The sequence below is a fragment of the Hypanus sabinus genome, chromosome 15, assembly GCF_030144855.1.
Source record: "Hypanus sabinus isolate sHypSab1 chromosome 15, sHypSab1.hap1, whole genome shotgun sequence".
Taxonomy (NCBI): domain Eukaryota; kingdom Metazoa; phylum Chordata; class Chondrichthyes; order Myliobatiformes; family Dasyatidae; genus Hypanus; species Hypanus sabinus.
Window position 1 is genome coordinate 42,010,526 of NC_082720.1, and position 17,835 is coordinate 42,028,360.

Below are 17,835 nucleotides of genomic sequence, written 5' to 3' on the forward strand. Positions count from 1 at the left end.
ATCAAATACAGAATAGCAATGGTGAAAGAAGCTTTCCAGAAAATGAAGACCATATTAACACAGAAAGACGAGCATGTACACTAAAAACAGAATACTGCAGTGCTACATTTATTCTATCCTGACTTATGGAAGTGAATGCTGGACCATTTCCCCAGCAATGGAAAAGAGACTAGAAGCAGCTGAACTATGGTTCTACATGAGAATGTAAAAAATATCAGGGACTACACACACATCAAATGAAGAAGTTCTCAGAAGAACCCAAGTAGTTAGATTACTCATACCTACAATAAGAGAAAGACAACTCAGATTCCTAGGACACATCATGCGAAAGATGAACTAGAAAAACTCACACTCTCTGGAAAGATCAAGGGGAGAAAACCTAGAGGAAGACCTCGGCTTATGTACGTCAAAAGCCCAGACAGGTGGCTGCACATCGAGGAAATGGAAGTCATCCAAAGAAACAATGAATAGATCTGTATGGAAAACCATGGTCACCAATGTCCGTATTGGATATGGTACGACAGATATGTCAGTATGTTGTTTATTGACTGTAGCTCGGTATTTAACACCGTTTTTCCCACAGTCCTGATCTGGAATAGATCCTGCACGGCCCTACATCCACTGCAATTGGATCTTCGACTTCCTAACTGGAAGACCACCATCTCTGTGCAGATTGGTGATAGTATCTTCTCCTTGCTGACGATCAACACTGGTGCAACCCGTTGATCAACACTGTGTATTTAACCCACTGCTCTACTCTCTCTATACCCATGACTGTGTGGCTAGGTATAGCTCAAATACCATCTATAGATTTGCTGATGATAAAACCATTGTTGGTAGAATCTCTGATGGAGATGAGAGGCAGTACAGGGGCGAGATATGCCAACTAATGGAGTGGTGTCACAGCAACAACCTTGTAATCAATGCAAGTAAGATGAAAGATCGGATTGCGGACTTCAGAAGGGTAAGATGAGGGAACATGAATGAATCCTCATAGAGGGATCAGAAATGGAGAGAGTGAACAGTTTGAAGTTCCTGGGTGTCAAGAGCTTTTAGGATTTAACCTAGTCCCAACATATTGATACAACTATAAAGAAGGCAAGTCAGTGGCTATATATCATTAGGAATTTGAAGAGATTTGGTTTTCAACTAAAACACTCAAAAGCTTCCATAGGTGTACTGTGGACAGCATTTTGACAGGTTTCAACACTGTCTGGTGTTGGGGGACTGCTACAGCACAGGACTGAAAAAAGTGACAGGAAGTTGTAAAATTGGTCAGCTCTTTGGTACTAGCCTCCATAGTATCCAAGACATCTTCAAGGAGCAGTGCTAAAGGAAGGCGATGTCCATTATTAAGGACCTACATCACCCATGGCATTCCCTTTTCTCATCATTACCAACACAAAGGAGGCACAGAAGTGTGCAGGCACACACTCAGTGGATCAGGAACACCTTCTCCCCCTCGGCCCTCTGACTCTTACATGGATACTGAACCGATGAACATTACATCACTTTAAAAAAAATCTATATTATTTGTTTTTGCACTTTTTAAAAATCTATTCAATATACATATACATACTTACTGTAATTGATTGATTTATGTATTATTTTCTATTTTTTTCTTTCTATATTATTATTTATTGCATGGTACTGCTGCTGCTAAGTTAACTAATTTCACGACACATGCCATGATAATAAACCTGTTTCTGATTCTGAAAGCAGCATACATCATCAGGGACCCTGCCATTCAAGCGCATCTTTTCCTCCCACAATTTCTGCTTTCCGTAGGAATTGCTCCCTTGTCCATTCATCCCTCCTTGTACTTATCATTGCAAGCAGGACAAGTGCCACACCTATCTCTACATATCCTCTCTCATTACCATTCAGGGCCCAAACAGTCCTTCCAAGTGAGTCAATACTTCACCTGTAAGTCTGTTGGGGTCATCTACTGTATCCAATGCTCCCGGTGTGGCCTCCTGCATATCAATGAGACCGGACACAGATTGGGAGATCACTTCACCATGCACCTACATCTGCCAGAAAAAACAGAATCTCCCAATGGCAAAACATTTTAATTCTACTTCCTATTCCCATTCTGATATTAATTAATTTAGATCACTTTGATGAGATCTGTTTTCACTTTGGCATGAAAGAGTCTTTTGCTGTTGATCAGTATCAAAAAAAACCCCAAATTAAATCCACTGTGATTCAATGTTGTAAAACAGTAAACATGAACATTTCAAAGAGGGTAAATCCTTCTTAAGGCAATATATGTACTTTGATAATAAGCTTACTTTGAAATTTGAGAATGAAGGGATTTGTGGTTTTCCAGCATTGAGTATAAGGAACTTTTGCTGATGGTCAATGTGGTGAACTATGTGCCTGTCTGGACACGCCCCCTGCTGACTGCTCCTGTGGCTCCTCCCACAGGCCCCTGTATAAAGGCGATCTGAGGCCTGACGCTCGGCCTCAGTCTCCAGGTCATAGTATGATGGACACTCACTCCTGGTTCCTTCTTCCAGTCAATAAAAGCCGATATCTCGCCTTACGTCTCAGTGTGAGTTATTGATGGTGCATCAGTCAACCACAAGCAAAATAGCAAGGGAGTGAAAAACCTTGTAATTTGTGAGGTGCTCCAAAGCATTCAGCTAATCCAGCTGTAATTCTTCTAATAACAATAGTGGTGCTACACAAGCACCTCTGTATGTAGTTTCTTCATACTAAAATGGCAGTCTAACTTCCTATAATGAAAGAGCAGCTCTCAGAATGTCTCTGAGTACAGAGGAGCAAGTTACAAATGAATATGTGACTGTCTCTTTAAATTAAGCTGCTGTGGTGCAAACAGCACTACAGAAAACTTTTTGTGTTCCAAACCTGTTGCTTTTTAACACAATCTGACTAATTTCACTTTGGAGGCTGAAAAACTAATGAACATGTGGATTGGTGTTCCTAGAAACATATTAGCATGTAATAGTGGGAATCAGGTGGAAGTGCCAAGCTGATTTCTAAATTAGCAGGATATGTTGTCAACATGCTTCCTTCCAGAAATGTGTATTAACTATGTAATTCTGAACAAAAATCTGTGTTGTATCATGAAATATTTCAGCTAATATCCAACCAATCAGGTTAATTGAGGTTCCACTGAACAGTGGAAGAAAAATGAAAAAAAAGTCACAAATTGGGGGGAATAAACAAAAATTGAAAAATAGTAATTGTGGTTGATATAAGCCTTGCTGACATTCAATGGTCAGAAGGAGGAGATAAAAGGGAATAACGGTATGAAATTTCTGCAAAGTGTTCAGATATTCTTTTTGACTCCATTTATAAAAGGTGTAAGAGGAGATGTTTCTCATCTATAGGTAGGAAGATAGAATGGACAACAATATTATCAAACAATATTATAGAACAAGGCAGGAACATATGAAAACCAAAATAGAGCTAGCAAAATATGTTCTACAAAGAAGGCAAACTGTATTCTAAATAGGCACCACAGCTGAATAGAGAACTAATGAGAAATTTGAGAAGAAAGAAGCATTGAAGTTCTTACAAGATATATTGCAAGATACAAAGACATTTGATGAAAAGTAAAAAGAATTTAATTTGGAAAACGAAGAGGACAATTAAATTATATAAAAACATCAAAATAATATACTATGCTGAAAAACAGTGAAAAGGATAGAGAAGCTTAAGAATGGAAAACAAAATTAGAAATCAATAGTGAGGAAATTACATTTAAAATTAAATAGAAATATTATATAAACCATTTTCAGAAAAAATCTTTTGGTTTCGACAGCTTATATTTAGGAACCATGGATGAGACAGTAGAGATACATGTTAAATATTTCATTAGAAAAATGTACAGTCCCAGAACACTAAAGTTAAACCTATAATGAAGAAAAGAGATAGAAGATGTCTCTGGAATTGTAGAATAATTGATTAGTCTCAATGATGGAAAAATAATGGAACTTTTTCTAAAGCTGAGAACAAAACAACATCAATTAGCCAGAAATATAACAAGCAGACTATGCAGGTTTCAAAAGGAGAAGTCTTGCCATACTCATTAAATTAGTTGAAATGTTAACTTTGAGGGCAAACAAGGATAATGCAGTAAATGTAATTTGTCTGCATTATGAAAAGCCTTTGATTAGCTATTTAGTAACAGACAAATCAATAAGGTCAGAGCGTATGGTATCATGGCACAGGGAGTGGAATGAATAATTAGCTAGCCCATATGGCGGGAAGCTGTGAATAGTCTTAAAGCATTGCTGGTGTTGGTAATATTCATATTAATGATTTTGATTCTGAAATCAAAATGAAATTTTTAAATTTCTAAATGGTGTTAAATTGGAAGTAGTCAATACAGAGATGAATTATAACAAATTATAAATTTACATGAATAACTTACAGAACAAGCCAAAAACTACTTCAATTCAGATAATTGTGAGGTATTAATTCTGGCAAAAAATAGTAAGAGGTCAAATGTTACTCAGGAAATAAGAATTCAAATTAGTTCAGGAACAAAATGATCTAGAAGTAAAAACTTAGAAATCCTGATAAAATTACTCAAAAATACTTACTCCAATAAGGCTATTTCCAGTAGTGGGATTGAAAATTAGAGAAGATACATGATACTTGTTTTAAACATTAGTTCAACTACAATTGTGGCATTGCATTCAGTTTTCATTGTCTCTCATAAAAATAATGTTGATTGCAGCAAAAAAAAAATAACCTTAGAAATGTAATACCAAAATTGTGAGGTTAAATCTTTCAGGAAAGGTTGCACAGAGTTGAGTACCATTACCTTTGTAGAACGGAGATCTGAGAGGTAATCTAATAAACATAATTAAAATTATTAAAGTTTTTAATATGATTGACACAGAGAGATTTTCTACTTTTGGGAAGGTAAAAACTAAAGGTTATTTTAAGGTAGTCAGCAAGTAATCAATCATGGAATTCAGGAAGAACACTAATCCAGAGAAGAATGAGAATGTGCAACTTTCTACCAAAGGAGGAACAGTACAGAAACAGCTGTGGAAAAGATGGGAATGGAATAGAAATATATGTGGATGGATTTAGTTGAATGGAAAGTAGTGGAAATTAAATGGTTAGGACAAAAAAATTGTAAACTTCGCCATGTGTTAAATTCAAGCTTGCAATTCCATTGATAATTTGGTGAAATTCCTACTACTTCATATGTTAATCCATTTTGGTATTTTGCTGCAGTACTTCTCCGGTCGCTATATTCTCAATGCTGGCATCTATCATGGTAACCTTTTTCAAGTAACTATATATTTGATACACAACCTTTTCTAATTAATAAATATGTTACATTATGGTTATAATGTAGCATTCATTTAGACTGCTGAAAATGACTATTACTATCAGATAACTAAGTATTCTAATGTGAAATTGATTAGAAGTATACATAGAAGCGCTGTAGAATCAGTAGGGGCAGTAGACCACTTGCTGTACAAGGGGTGAAGAGTTATAAAGGAACTAACCCTGAGGAAAATTAGACCTTGGACTGTCCGGCACCAGCCAAAGACAAGTGTAAATTGTCACCTAATGTTAAGGTAGGTCTTAACCAAGCAGCGAAGTTCAGTTTCAGTCACTAAAATAATTCCTCGGTCAACATTTTTTAAGAATGATGATCAGCTTAATTTCCGATAAATTTTTGTGCTTTTTTTTAAGTTTGTTGTTTTATCTCTGACTTTTAACAACTGTTTTCTTGTGTTTTTCCACAGATTTATTCAGGCTGAAAGTCAAATATCAATATTTATGAGACAAATTCAGACAGAAATTAGATCTGTTACCTCACTAATGAATGTCTTCGCAGTACGTGGATTGAGAAAAAGTAGGGCTCTTCGAAGCATGTCTCGAAATCGGCTGAGCTCATCGAAACCAAGCGTAGAGAAGAGACTAGTAAACATGTTATTTATGCTGGTTTCCACCTTTTGAAGTGAGACTTCTATTCCCTGCTGTCCAGCTTGACCCAAGAATTCTTGAATACCACGAATGTCTGTTCATGATGAAAATAATTAAGTGTGAGAACTCATTTGGGTCAACTAATTAAGTATTAACGCAAATTTAGTTTTCTTGTTAACTGTTTTATGACTTCGTTGCATACAATAACTGAAAGGATCCACCATTCATATATCATCACAAAACCAATAACTCTTCACCTTAAATATTCTTTGTAATTAATGGTTTGATTGTCTCTTGTGGTATGAGCTAATTAGGGTGAAATGTTGTCTATTCCTCTTGCAGATGAATTTGTTAACAGTAAATTAAAGAACAATAGATAATTCAGTGGTGGTAGAGGTGATGCTATTTACAAGTATCCATAATGGAAAATAAATTTACTCGGCATTTGGTTTCCAATTAGTGCATTCTCAGGTTGGCAGTATGATGATACCAGCTTTGAAGATATATAAGCCAACAAATCAGGGATCAACTGTAATAATCACAGCTTAGTACTTTTACAAGCAGCCAATTCACCCAGAAAGAAACAAGTTAATCAGTAATATAATCATGCTACCTAGTGATATGAGAAATTTAGTGGCACAGCTAGTTAATGGCGCATCCTACATGTGGCAGATACTAGGAGTAATAACCAATTCACTAGTACACCACTACTCCTACAATCTGCATGTTCAGCAGGGTTTCCTGTGAACTATTTAGTATATCGGTTTACATGTTGTTGCTAAATTATACCTTGTGCTACTTTATTGCAGTTGATAATCCATGCAACAGAAATTAGCTATGAACTGCATTGGAATCTAATGCAAACATGTTAACCAGATGCTAGAGGGAGCACCCAAAGGAAATTAAATCCCAAAGAACGTATTCATGAAGAGATGTCCAATCAAGTAATCGCAATAGAGGATAATTTCACATCAAAAGAACCGCTTACTAGAAAATTGCCTTCAACAACCAGCAGGGAAATTTCTGCCTTAAGAATAGGAAAGGTTCACCAAAACCAAAACAAATCAAGTTAATTTCTTTCCTTTTATGAGATGCTGGTCATGTTATATTATTATCATAATATTTTTGTTAGCTTGATCACTATGTCCATTCTGAATGCAGCAAAATGTAGCAGCAGATGCTGAATATGGGAAGCACAATGAAACCTCGAGAGGGTTGTGCACCCAAGTTTTGTGTTATTGCAACTCACACCTTGATCCGTTACAGTGACTCTGATATGTTACCATAATATTGGCAAAACAACCCAAAGAATTTTTACATTGCAGATATGATATTAATTATTTACATTATAGAAGGAGAGGAAGAAGTTCCTTCAGATTTACACATCACTGAAAGTTCCCATAAAAATAAAGGTACCATATTTCCTATGTGACAAGCTGTACTTTTCACTTCTTTCACCTTTTCTTGTAAATGCATTGATCTGAATTATTGAATTTTGGTATTACAATACAGAAAAGATAATGTGGTCATTAGCTTTTAATTATACTTCGTTAAAATGTATATCAAACAATCAGATTTAAACTTAAGTATCATGGGAATGTTAGATTGCAGTCAATGCTATAAATTCCTTATTTATCAGTGACAATTAGAAGGGAAATAAGCTTGGGTTGTTACCATATGCATCATCGTAGAAGATCATGAATTTCTGCCAAGAAAATTCAGAGATTACTTTAAGGACGACTTCATTAAAGTAGTCAGGAGGGCGTACAGAAAGTGTGTAATCATTGCTTCTAGCATTCCTCGCAATGGAGCATCGTGAGCGTGGAGTTCCGGCTGGCGTTCGTTGAATGTAGAGGTGAGGAATATGCATTCCATTCGCAAAGGACTGAAGTGAGGCAGAAGGTGCACAGCCAGTGGAACTGACAAGAGCCAATATCCCTTGCGACACAAGATCACAGGCTGAAACAAAAACATTTTCTGTTAATATAATTAACAACAAATAATTAAAATTGCATTTATTTATTGCCTTAAACACGGAGCAAAAGCCTAAGGATTTCAACAGAACTTTGAACCAAAGGACAAGAACTTCTGCTTGAAGGGCTGGGTCTTAGAGGATATCTGGGGGTTTGGAAGGATTTTGTGGGGATAGAGTACTGTAGAAAATTATTTCAGAGGATATGGAGCTAAGTAGCTGATGGTCATGACAAAACTGCCTTTGAAACTTCAGGAGAAATTGTCCAAGAAGAGGCAAGCATTTTCCAGTAATGGTTCAAATTTTAGTCATTAGAGTATTCAATATTTAACTATTCAATATTCAATATTCAGTATTTAACTGGAAAGTGGAAGGATGCATGTAGCAAAATGATTAAACTTTTATCTTGGAGAAATGAAATCCATGATCTTTTCTTCAATGTTAGAAAGATAGAGTAAAGATGTGGCTGAGTTATTTGGTAACAGACAAAAGAAAATAATTCCAGCACCTGAACCTCTTATTGTAAACCTCCCCAATAAACTGGGAGCCAAAATCATTGATATATATAAAGTATCATAATCAAGCTGGGGGACTAAATATAAAGAGCTAGCATGTAGAGAATGCAGGAGAACAATAAATTTGTCACAGATTGGATAAAGGGTGACATCAGTTTGTCAGGAGAATTAATGGCACAATTTTAGAACTAGTAAATACCATGGAGATTTTAAATGACAGGTAAAATGGTCGATACAAGGTAAGATGCTGTAGGGATAAATGAATACATTAAGACATGGCTTGCTGTCAAGGCTCAACATCTCCAAACTCCTGCTGTACTTCAGATGCCCCCAACTTCCTACCCACCACTGTGAAAACCTGAGGCCAGAAGATTAAGATGGAATAAATTCCTCTGAGATAGCACAATGTCAATAACCGCCACCAGCCAACATCTAAATTTAAAAGCAATAATGGATGGGGCACAGTTAAGTGGAAGTTTGGAACAAAGTTGATTCGTTCCTCTCATTTTTTTTTAAACCATCCAACTAACTTTGTATAAAGTTTCTTGCTGATGCACCGTAACGGTACTGCGAAGCAAATTTTCAATTGGTAATATCAGGGCAACACATCAAGCCTGTTCTATTATTCATTAAGATCACGACTGCTTTGCATTGTAACTTCATCTCCCTGACTTCCCTTCATATCCATTAATCACATACTTGCAAAATAAATAATCTCAGTTTTAAAATTATTCATCAGACTGGTACCTATTTCTTATTCACCAGTCTTAAAACAAAAAAATCCAAGATTCTCATTTGAGCAACCTACCACTAATTTGAAGATGTTTCTTTCTGGGACTTCTCAAGCAGCAAAACATTACATTTTGTCCATTCAGTTGACTTACCTCAAAGACCTAAAAATGTTAATCCATACAATCCTTAATTTTCTGTATTCAACAGATAGCAAGCCAGATCTCTGGGAACTTTGTGATAACTATCACAGTATTTATTACAAGGCCATTTTTTTATTCCTAAGATGTGGTGTTATATCTGAACACAATACCACTTGGTTTGTATATTTTGAATAAACCGGTTTCACTTTTATATTCCAACTCTCCCTGCACAAAGCCTAATGTATCAATAGAATTTATGATTTTCTTTATGCTTGATCAATATACTTTTAGAAATCTGTATATATGGACTAAAATATCTTTAGACCCGTTACTCACAAATTTTCATATCTTAAGCATTATCATATATATATATATATATTTCATCTATAACTGTTATACTTACCCATGCTCAAATTCATCTACCATTAACTTGCCTGTTCTATCTATTAATTCCTTTTCATAGATGTATGCACTTTCACACATTACTATTATGCTATTAATTGTTGTGCCATCATAAAAGCCTTAATTTTAGCTCAGTGGATTTTCCAATACATTAATGAATGATAATGAATAATTAAAAGTCAGTACAAATTCTCAAAGACACTCAAAAATGTGGAATAGGATATGTCTAGTTATAAGTATCAATTTATACCAGAGACTACCCAGAGCCACAGGGTAGCTTTAGAGCAAGCAGCTGCACTGTGGATATGATCTTCTCACTATGCCAGCTGTAGGAGAAATGTCAAGAGCAGCAAAAACTACTCTTCATCACATTCATTGACTTGATGAAGTCATTCAACCTGGTCAACAGAAATGGGTTCTTCAAGTTGCAGCAGAAGATAAGCTGCCCTCCAAAACTGCTTGGCATGACCACTTCCTTCCAGGAGGACATGCACAGTACTGTCTGCTTTAATTGCACAACTTCGGAAGCCTTCCCAGTGAGAAGTGGAATAAAGCAAGGGTGTGTTCTCACACTGACACTCTTCGGCATTTTCTTCTTCATGCCTTCTCAGTGCACCGAGAGCATCTACCTACATACCAGAGCTGACAACAAACTCTTCAACATTGCTTGCCTTTGCTCCAAGACCAAGATCCAAGAGGTCTTCATTCTCGAGCTGTTGTTTCCTGATGATGCAGCACTGACTTCCGACACAGAAGCCCAAGTGCAGTGTCTCAGTGACCACCTGTCCAATGCCTGCAAGGAGTTAAGGCTGACCATCAGCTTGAAGAAGACCAATGTCATGGCCCGGGATACTGGCTCGCTCCCATCCATCACCTTCAAAGGTCACACTCAAGAGGTAGTTGACTCCTTCACTTACCTTGAGTCAACCATCACAAACACTGTCTCTTGAAGCTGTGCTAAGCAAAAGAAAAGGCAAGGCTGCAGGTGTCGTAGCTAGGCTGAACAAGAGAGTGTGGAGCAACAGAGCCGACAGCCATCTGACTGTGAATACCAAACTATACGTGTATCAGATCTGTGTTCTTGGCACTCTTCTTTACAGCAGAAAAGCCTAGACAATCTGTACCAGCCAAGGGAAGAAACTAAACAGCTTTCACCTGCATAGCCTCCGATGGATGCTGCATGTACCTTCGCAGACAGAGCCTCTGATACAGAGGTCTAACAATGTGCAGGCATCCCCAGCATATTCTATTTTCTCAACCAGAGTGAGCTCAGATGATTAGGACATGTCAGACGAATGGGCTCTACTCGACTCACAAAAACCCTGCTGTATGGGCGGCTAGCAATGGGTGCATGCCCAGTTGGTCTCCCACAGCTTCACTTCAAGGCCATCTGTAAAAGGACCTGAAGCTGGCCAACTTAGATGTGAGCAACTGGGAAGACATAGCAGATAACCGGGCCACCTCAAGACTTGCAGTTCGAAAAGTTGCTCGAAGAGCAGGAAGTACTCTAATTAACAAGCTGGCTGCCAAGAGAGCTTACGGAAGGAGAGGGCGGCTCCAACCAGATACCCGTCTTCCTTCACCCAATGTGGAAGAGACTGCCAATCCACAGTGGAATTCCTCAGCCACTCTAGGAAGTGCACTACCAAGAGCTGACTATTCCTGTGTGCTATCCACCATCTTTTTATCCACCATCTTTTGAGACAGAAGGATACAAAACAAAATATTAACATCTTTTAAAATATATCAAACATGAACCAACATGTCTCCAATCTCCACCCTTTTTGGTTTATAATGCACAAATCTAACATCCAGGGTCAAGGTGACAAAGCATATATTCTATTGACTTTAATACATACATGGATGTACCACAGCTTGGCATGGCAATGGCTCTGCCCTAAACCTGCAAGAAATTCCAGACGGTTTTGGATACAGCATTAAAAACTAGCTTCCTTTCCTACACTTCTCATTGCCTCAGTTAAGCAGCCTCATACACCCCTGATGTTCTTTCTTCTCTGCCCTCCCATTAGGTATAAGGTATAAAATCCTGAAAGCATATATGACCAAGTTCAAGGACATTTTCTATTCAAATTTTATAAGATGAGTAAATGATCCCATAGTCCAATGTAATGGACTTTTTCTTTTCTTTTTCAATATTTTATTGGTATCTTACATAAAAGAATACAGAGTACAGTAGGATATATAATATATATTGATTACAATATATTGGAATCATAAATATAGTCTCATTACCCCAGATCCATATAAATTAAATTTAAACATAATACTGAAAAAGGATAACTTTATTATAGAACAAAATCTAACCCATTACCAAAAAAAAAGCTGCTTGGTTAAAAAAAAGAAAAGGAAAAAAAATCTTTATCATATAGTAAAACATATTATTAAGAAACATCTGTGCTTTATAGCAGATCAAAGATTATGAAAAAAATTCAAAAAAGGTTCCCAGAATGTTAAAAAAATCTTGTCTAATTTCAGAAATGGAACAGTGAATCTTCTCTAAATTTAAACATGACATAACAGCATTAAACCAATTAATATGAGTAGGCGGAGTGGCATCCTTCCACTTAAGCAATAATGCCCTCCTGGCTATAAGAGAAATAAAAGCCAAAATGTGCAAATCATGTGTCTCCAAAGTATTATCATTTCCTCCAACAATACCAAATAAAGCAGTCAAATTTACTTTAAATGCATCGAAAAAGTTTGCAATACTTCCTTCCAATATTTTTCAAGACACGGACAAGTCCAAAGCATATGAATTAGTGAAGCTTTTCCATTGTTATATCTATCACGATAGGGAGGTATCTCAGAATAAAAATGAGACAGCTTATCTTTAGTCATGTGGGTCCTATGAACCACTTTAAATTGCAGAAGGGAATGACGGGCACATAACAACGAGATGTTAACCAATTTAAAAATTTCATTCCAAGTATCCTCAGAAATTGGAATCTCTAAATCTTATTCGTAGAGATTTTTAATTTTGTCTAAAGGAATATTTCTCATTCCCAACAAAATACCATAAATATTAGATATAGATCCATTGTGGAAGGGTTTCAAATTAAAAATTGAATCAAATAAATTCTTATCTGTACTTCTAGGAAATGTATGTACTTGAGAACACAAGAAGTCTCTAATTTGTAAATATCAAAAAAGTGGGTTTTGGGTAGGCTATACTTAGTTGACAATGTTCAAATGAAGAGAGACTATCTCCAACAAACAAATCCTGAAAACATTTAATACCCAATCTATTCCACTCTTTAAGTCATAGGAGGTTTAGAAAAATAGAAGAAATGGATGTTGAAAGTGAAAAACTCAATAAACCAAAATATTTTCTAAATTGTACCCAAATCCGCAACGTATGTTTAACTACAAAATTATCAGTTAAATTACTTAAAGATAAAGGAAATGAGGATCCAAGAAGAGAAATGATAGAAAATTTATTAACAGAATTAGCTTCTAAAGAAACCCAGACCAGACAGACTTCTTGATTAATATAATATAACCAAAATGTATGATTCCATATGTTGACTGCCCAGTAATAGTACCTAAAATTGGGTAAGGCTAAACCTTCATTCTTTTTAGCTTTTTGAAGATGAACTTTATTTAATCAAGAAATCTTATTTTTCTATATGTAAGAGGATATAATGGAATCCAGAGAATCAAAAAAGGACTTAGGAATAAAAACAGATACAGCCTGAAATAAATATAAAAACTTAGGCAAAATATTCATTTTAACAGAATTAATTCAGCCAATCAACAATAAAGAGAGGGTTGACCAATTTGATAGTGCTGTAGCGATATGCTACACACAGCGCTGAAATAACGACACGCACTTGGTAAGACGTTTTGAGACTAGTTTATTCAAACTTCGCCACGCTAGCATTTAATCCCTAGCTCCCGCCCTCTCCGGGCAGAAATGACATCAGAGGTGCATGACCAAAGTCTCTCCCTGTGTGCTGGCTATTTGTGAGCCGATTCGCCTGCGCAGAAAGTGGGCCGCCGCCACATAACCCCCCCCCCCCAGAATGGCGGGCTTCTGTGCCCCAATGCTGGTGGTAGAAACACCACTGTTCACTGTCCTCCTCACTCTTGCCTCTGTGTTGTGTGTGCTCCCCTGCCAGGCCTGGTCTGGTCCGCTGTTTGGCGCGTGGCCTGGTATTCTGACCGACGGATGCCATGCTGTCCCTCTTGGCTTTGTACAGCGCGTCTGCCCAGGGCGCCACCTTCCGGGGGTCACTGAAATCTGCATCAGCCAGCAGCAGATTGTATGTTCTCGGGCAGTTGCTCTAGGTATGCTTGCTCGAACATGAGGCAGGGCTTGTGTCCGTCAGCCAGGGCCAGCATCTCATTCATCAATGCTGACGGCAGCCTGTCTCCCAAACTGTCCAGGTGAAGCAGGTGGCCACCCCGCTCATGCTGTAAGAGGTCAAAGGTCTCAATGAGCAGGACTTTGAATGCTTCATATTTTACTTCTTCCGGGGCAACTGTATGAAATCCGCAACCTGGGCGGCCATCTCCTGGTCAAGGGCACTCACGACGTGTTAGTAACGCGTGGAATCAGAGGATATCTACCGAATCTGGAACTAGGCTTCTGCTTGGCTAAACCACACGCGTGGTTGCAGCGTCCAGAAAGTCGGCAGTTTTAGCGAAACTGCGTGAACAGATGAAGAGTCGATAATCTTTGGTCCAAATCCTGTTTGGACCATTGGGGTCACCAATGTAGTGATGTGCTACACACAGCACTGAAATAATGACATGTTGTCGGTAAGTCGTTTTGAGACTAGTTTATTCAAACTTCGCGGTGCTGGCATTTAATCCTTAGTACCCGCCCTCTCTGGGCAGAAATGACATCTGGGGTACATTACCAAGGTCTCTCCCGGCATGCTGGCTATTTGTGAGCCGGTTTGCCTGTGCAGAAAGTGGGTCGCCACAGTGCCTTTTAACATAATTCTGAAGTGTAAAAAAATTTCTTTAACAGGGTATTTATAATTCCTAGTAATTGTTACACACAAATAAGTAAATTGATTTCTTAAAATTTTAAAAGGAAGATTAGTATTAACTAACACCAAATTATTCAAAGGAAAAAGTTCACTCTTATGAAAGTTAAGTTTATATCCTGAAAAGTGACGAAAACAGGAGAGTAAAGAAAGTACGGAAGGTAAAGAAGACTCCACATTAGAATTGTAGAGCAAAAGATTATCAGCATAAAGTGAAACTTCATGGATAATACCCCTCATTAAAATACCAAGCGTATCATTAGATTTCTGGAAAGCAATTGCTAAAGGTTCTAAGACCACATCAAAAAGCAAAGAACTTAAAGGACAACCTTGTCTAGCTCCACACTTAAGTTTAAATGGCTTAGAACTCTCAGACTTAGTAAGAACCTGAGTGGAGGAAATAATTAAAGTAATTTAATCCATTGAATAAAATTGGGCCCGAAGTTAAATTTTTCTAAAGTTTTAAATAAATAATTCCATTCAAGCAGATCAAAGGCTTTCTTGGCATCTAAGGATATCACACATTCCAATATCACGTTAGAAAGAGAATGAATAACATTCAATAAATGATGAATATTAAAGTGTGAGTATCAATTTTTGATAAATCCGGTCCGATCATTAGAAATAATAGATGGCAAAATAGTTTCAATCCTACGAGCCAAAAGTTTAGATGAAATTTTAATATCAACATTAAGTAAGGAAATTGGTCTATAAGCAGAATATACAGTTGGATCCTTATTCTTTTTAAGAATAAGCAAACTAGAGGCTTCATAAAAAGATTGTGGCAACCTACGTAATTTAAAAGAGTCTGCAAGGACTGAATATAAGTGAGGTATTAACGGAGAGGAAAGAACCTTGTAAAACTCTCCAGAAAAACCATCAGGACCTGGAGCCTTCCCTAAGTGCGAAGAGTGAACACCCTTGGCAATTTTCTCATAAGAAATGGATTGATCCAGCAATTTTCGATTACCATCAGCAAGTGTAGGAATGTTTAAGCAATCTAAGAAATTATTCATTACAGTATTACCTTTAGGAGGATCAGAACTATAAAGTTTAGAATAGAATTCTCCAGGAGTATCATTTATTTCTAAATGATCAGATATTTTATCACCATTAGCTTTATAAATTTCTTTAATTTGTCATTTAACTATAAAGGTCTTTAACTGGTTATCCAATAGTTTATCCGTTGTATCTCCATGAACATAAAACTGACTTTTATCTTTTTAAAGTTGAGTTTCAATTCGATAAGTTAAAAGCAGATCATATTTAGTTTTAATTTCAACACATCTTTTATAAAAACAGGATCTGAAGCCAAAGCATATTTTTGGTCCAATTGTTTCAACTGATAGGCTAATTCAATTCTCTCATTAGCTTTTTTCCTTAACACTTGCGGTAAAAGAAATAATTTGTCCTCTAATATGAGCCTTACAAGCATCCCATAAAATATTACTGGAAGTCTCTTCTAGCATATTCTCTTCAAAAAAAGAGTAATTTGTCTCTCCAAAAATTTTTAAAAATCCTTATCAGATAACAGATTTGGACTAAAATGCCAGAATCTGTTTATTTGGGAGAAACCCAGAAGATTTAATGATAAAAACACAGGAGTATGATCTGAAACAGCAATTTCTTTATATTCACAGGATCGACCCAATGGAATCAATTGACTATCAACAAAAAATAATCAATCCTGGAATATGTATGATGAACATGTGAAAAAAAATACTCTTTATCTGTTGGATGCAAAAGCGCCAAATATCAATGATATCATATTTCATTAGAAAAGATTGAATAAAGGAGGCAGATATACTAAAAGTCAATCATTTAAACAATGAGCGATCTGAAACAGGGTCTAAACAATAGTTGAAGTCTCCTCCTAAAACCAGAGAATACAGACTTATATCTGGTAAAAGCAAAAAAATCTCTTCTGAATTGCTTTCCATTGTGTATGTTTCTTAATATGCTGATATCTTTCATCCATTCTTCTTTCATGCCAGGAATAGTTCCATTAGATATGAAAAACCTCAATGAGCAAAGCACAAGATGTGGGAATCTTCATAGTTAATAGAGACTGAAACATGGGCATGAAACAACTTCTACATAAGTTGTTGTCTCTTAGAACAGAAACCAAATCAATTACACTCTAAAGAACTACTGCTAATGAAAAGCAGATCTAGAAACTCTTGTGTGGCACTTTTTGTCAGCACTCCGACTCCTGAAGTCATTTTGTTCCAGAGTGTAATGCAACTGTGGCCAGGTCCAGGTTGAATAATGCCACTTCAAGAATTTGGCCAGCCATTTCCACTCAGAAATACCCTAACACATCTGACATGATATTTGCATCATTATTGTGCAATACTCTTTTGGACAGTTGTTTAGGAAATTAAGTCATATTATTCCAGGGAGGAGTTATAACTGAGCACCCTTATGACAAATTTTGTTTGGGAGCTTTGATCCTTCTGAAGCTGTAAATTTAAAAGGTGCTTTTGACCTCATAGTTTACCTCATTATGGCCTTGCACCTTATTGTTTGGCTGGACGTGCACGTTCTCTGCAACTGCTACACTGTTTTTGCAGTCAGTCATTGTTTTCCTTTGTACTATATCAATGTAATGCTGCAGTGAAAAGATCTGTATGAAAGACATTCAAAACAAAGTTTTTCACTGTACTTCCAATACTGATCCATCGGTACACCATTAATCTGTGATAGAGGAAAAAAACATGCTGTGAATTTAAAATAACCCAGGCTCTTCCCCTTTCTCCATTCTTGTTAATATCCAGACTCACTAGTCACAACCTTCTAATTTTTTTTTGCTTATGTCAATAACAGAATTTCATCCCTGATTCGTTATTAGTTTTTCTGAATGTCAGGTACATTGTCCTCTTCCGTTGCTATGAAAACTGACACAAAATATTAAAGATGTGATTTAAAGAAGCTTATTTATGTTACATCCTTCAATTCATTGCACTTTTTTGCTGTTGCAAATATATCCATAGGCTAAGCTTAGGCTGTCACATTTGCTTTGATGCTGAGCAGATTTAGCTAAATCCAAATGTCATAAGTAGTTTCAAATTCAAATCAGCTTGTGGCATGTTTCATATGGTAGCCAGTAAATGATCTGTTCTTTTTAATACATA

At 36.7% G+C, this 17,835-nt stretch overlaps 1 protein-coding gene across 1 annotated transcript in view; it reads right to left on the bottom strand.

Moving 5' to 3' along the window:
• LOC132405150 (glutamate receptor ionotropic, delta-2-like) overlaps positions 1 to 17,835 on the bottom strand; it is a 497,754-nt gene that overhangs the window by 183,229 nt on the left and 296,690 nt on the right. Inside the window, exons 3-4 of the mRNA XM_059989852.1 lie at positions 7,600 to 7,884; positions 5,814 to 6,019 (exon numbers count right to left, since the gene is read on the bottom strand). Of these exons, the coding sequence (XP_059845835.1) occupies positions 5,814 to 6,019; positions 7,600 to 7,884 (491 nt within the window). The remainder of the gene's footprint in view (positions 1 to 5,813; positions 6,020 to 7,599; positions 7,885 to 17,835) is intronic.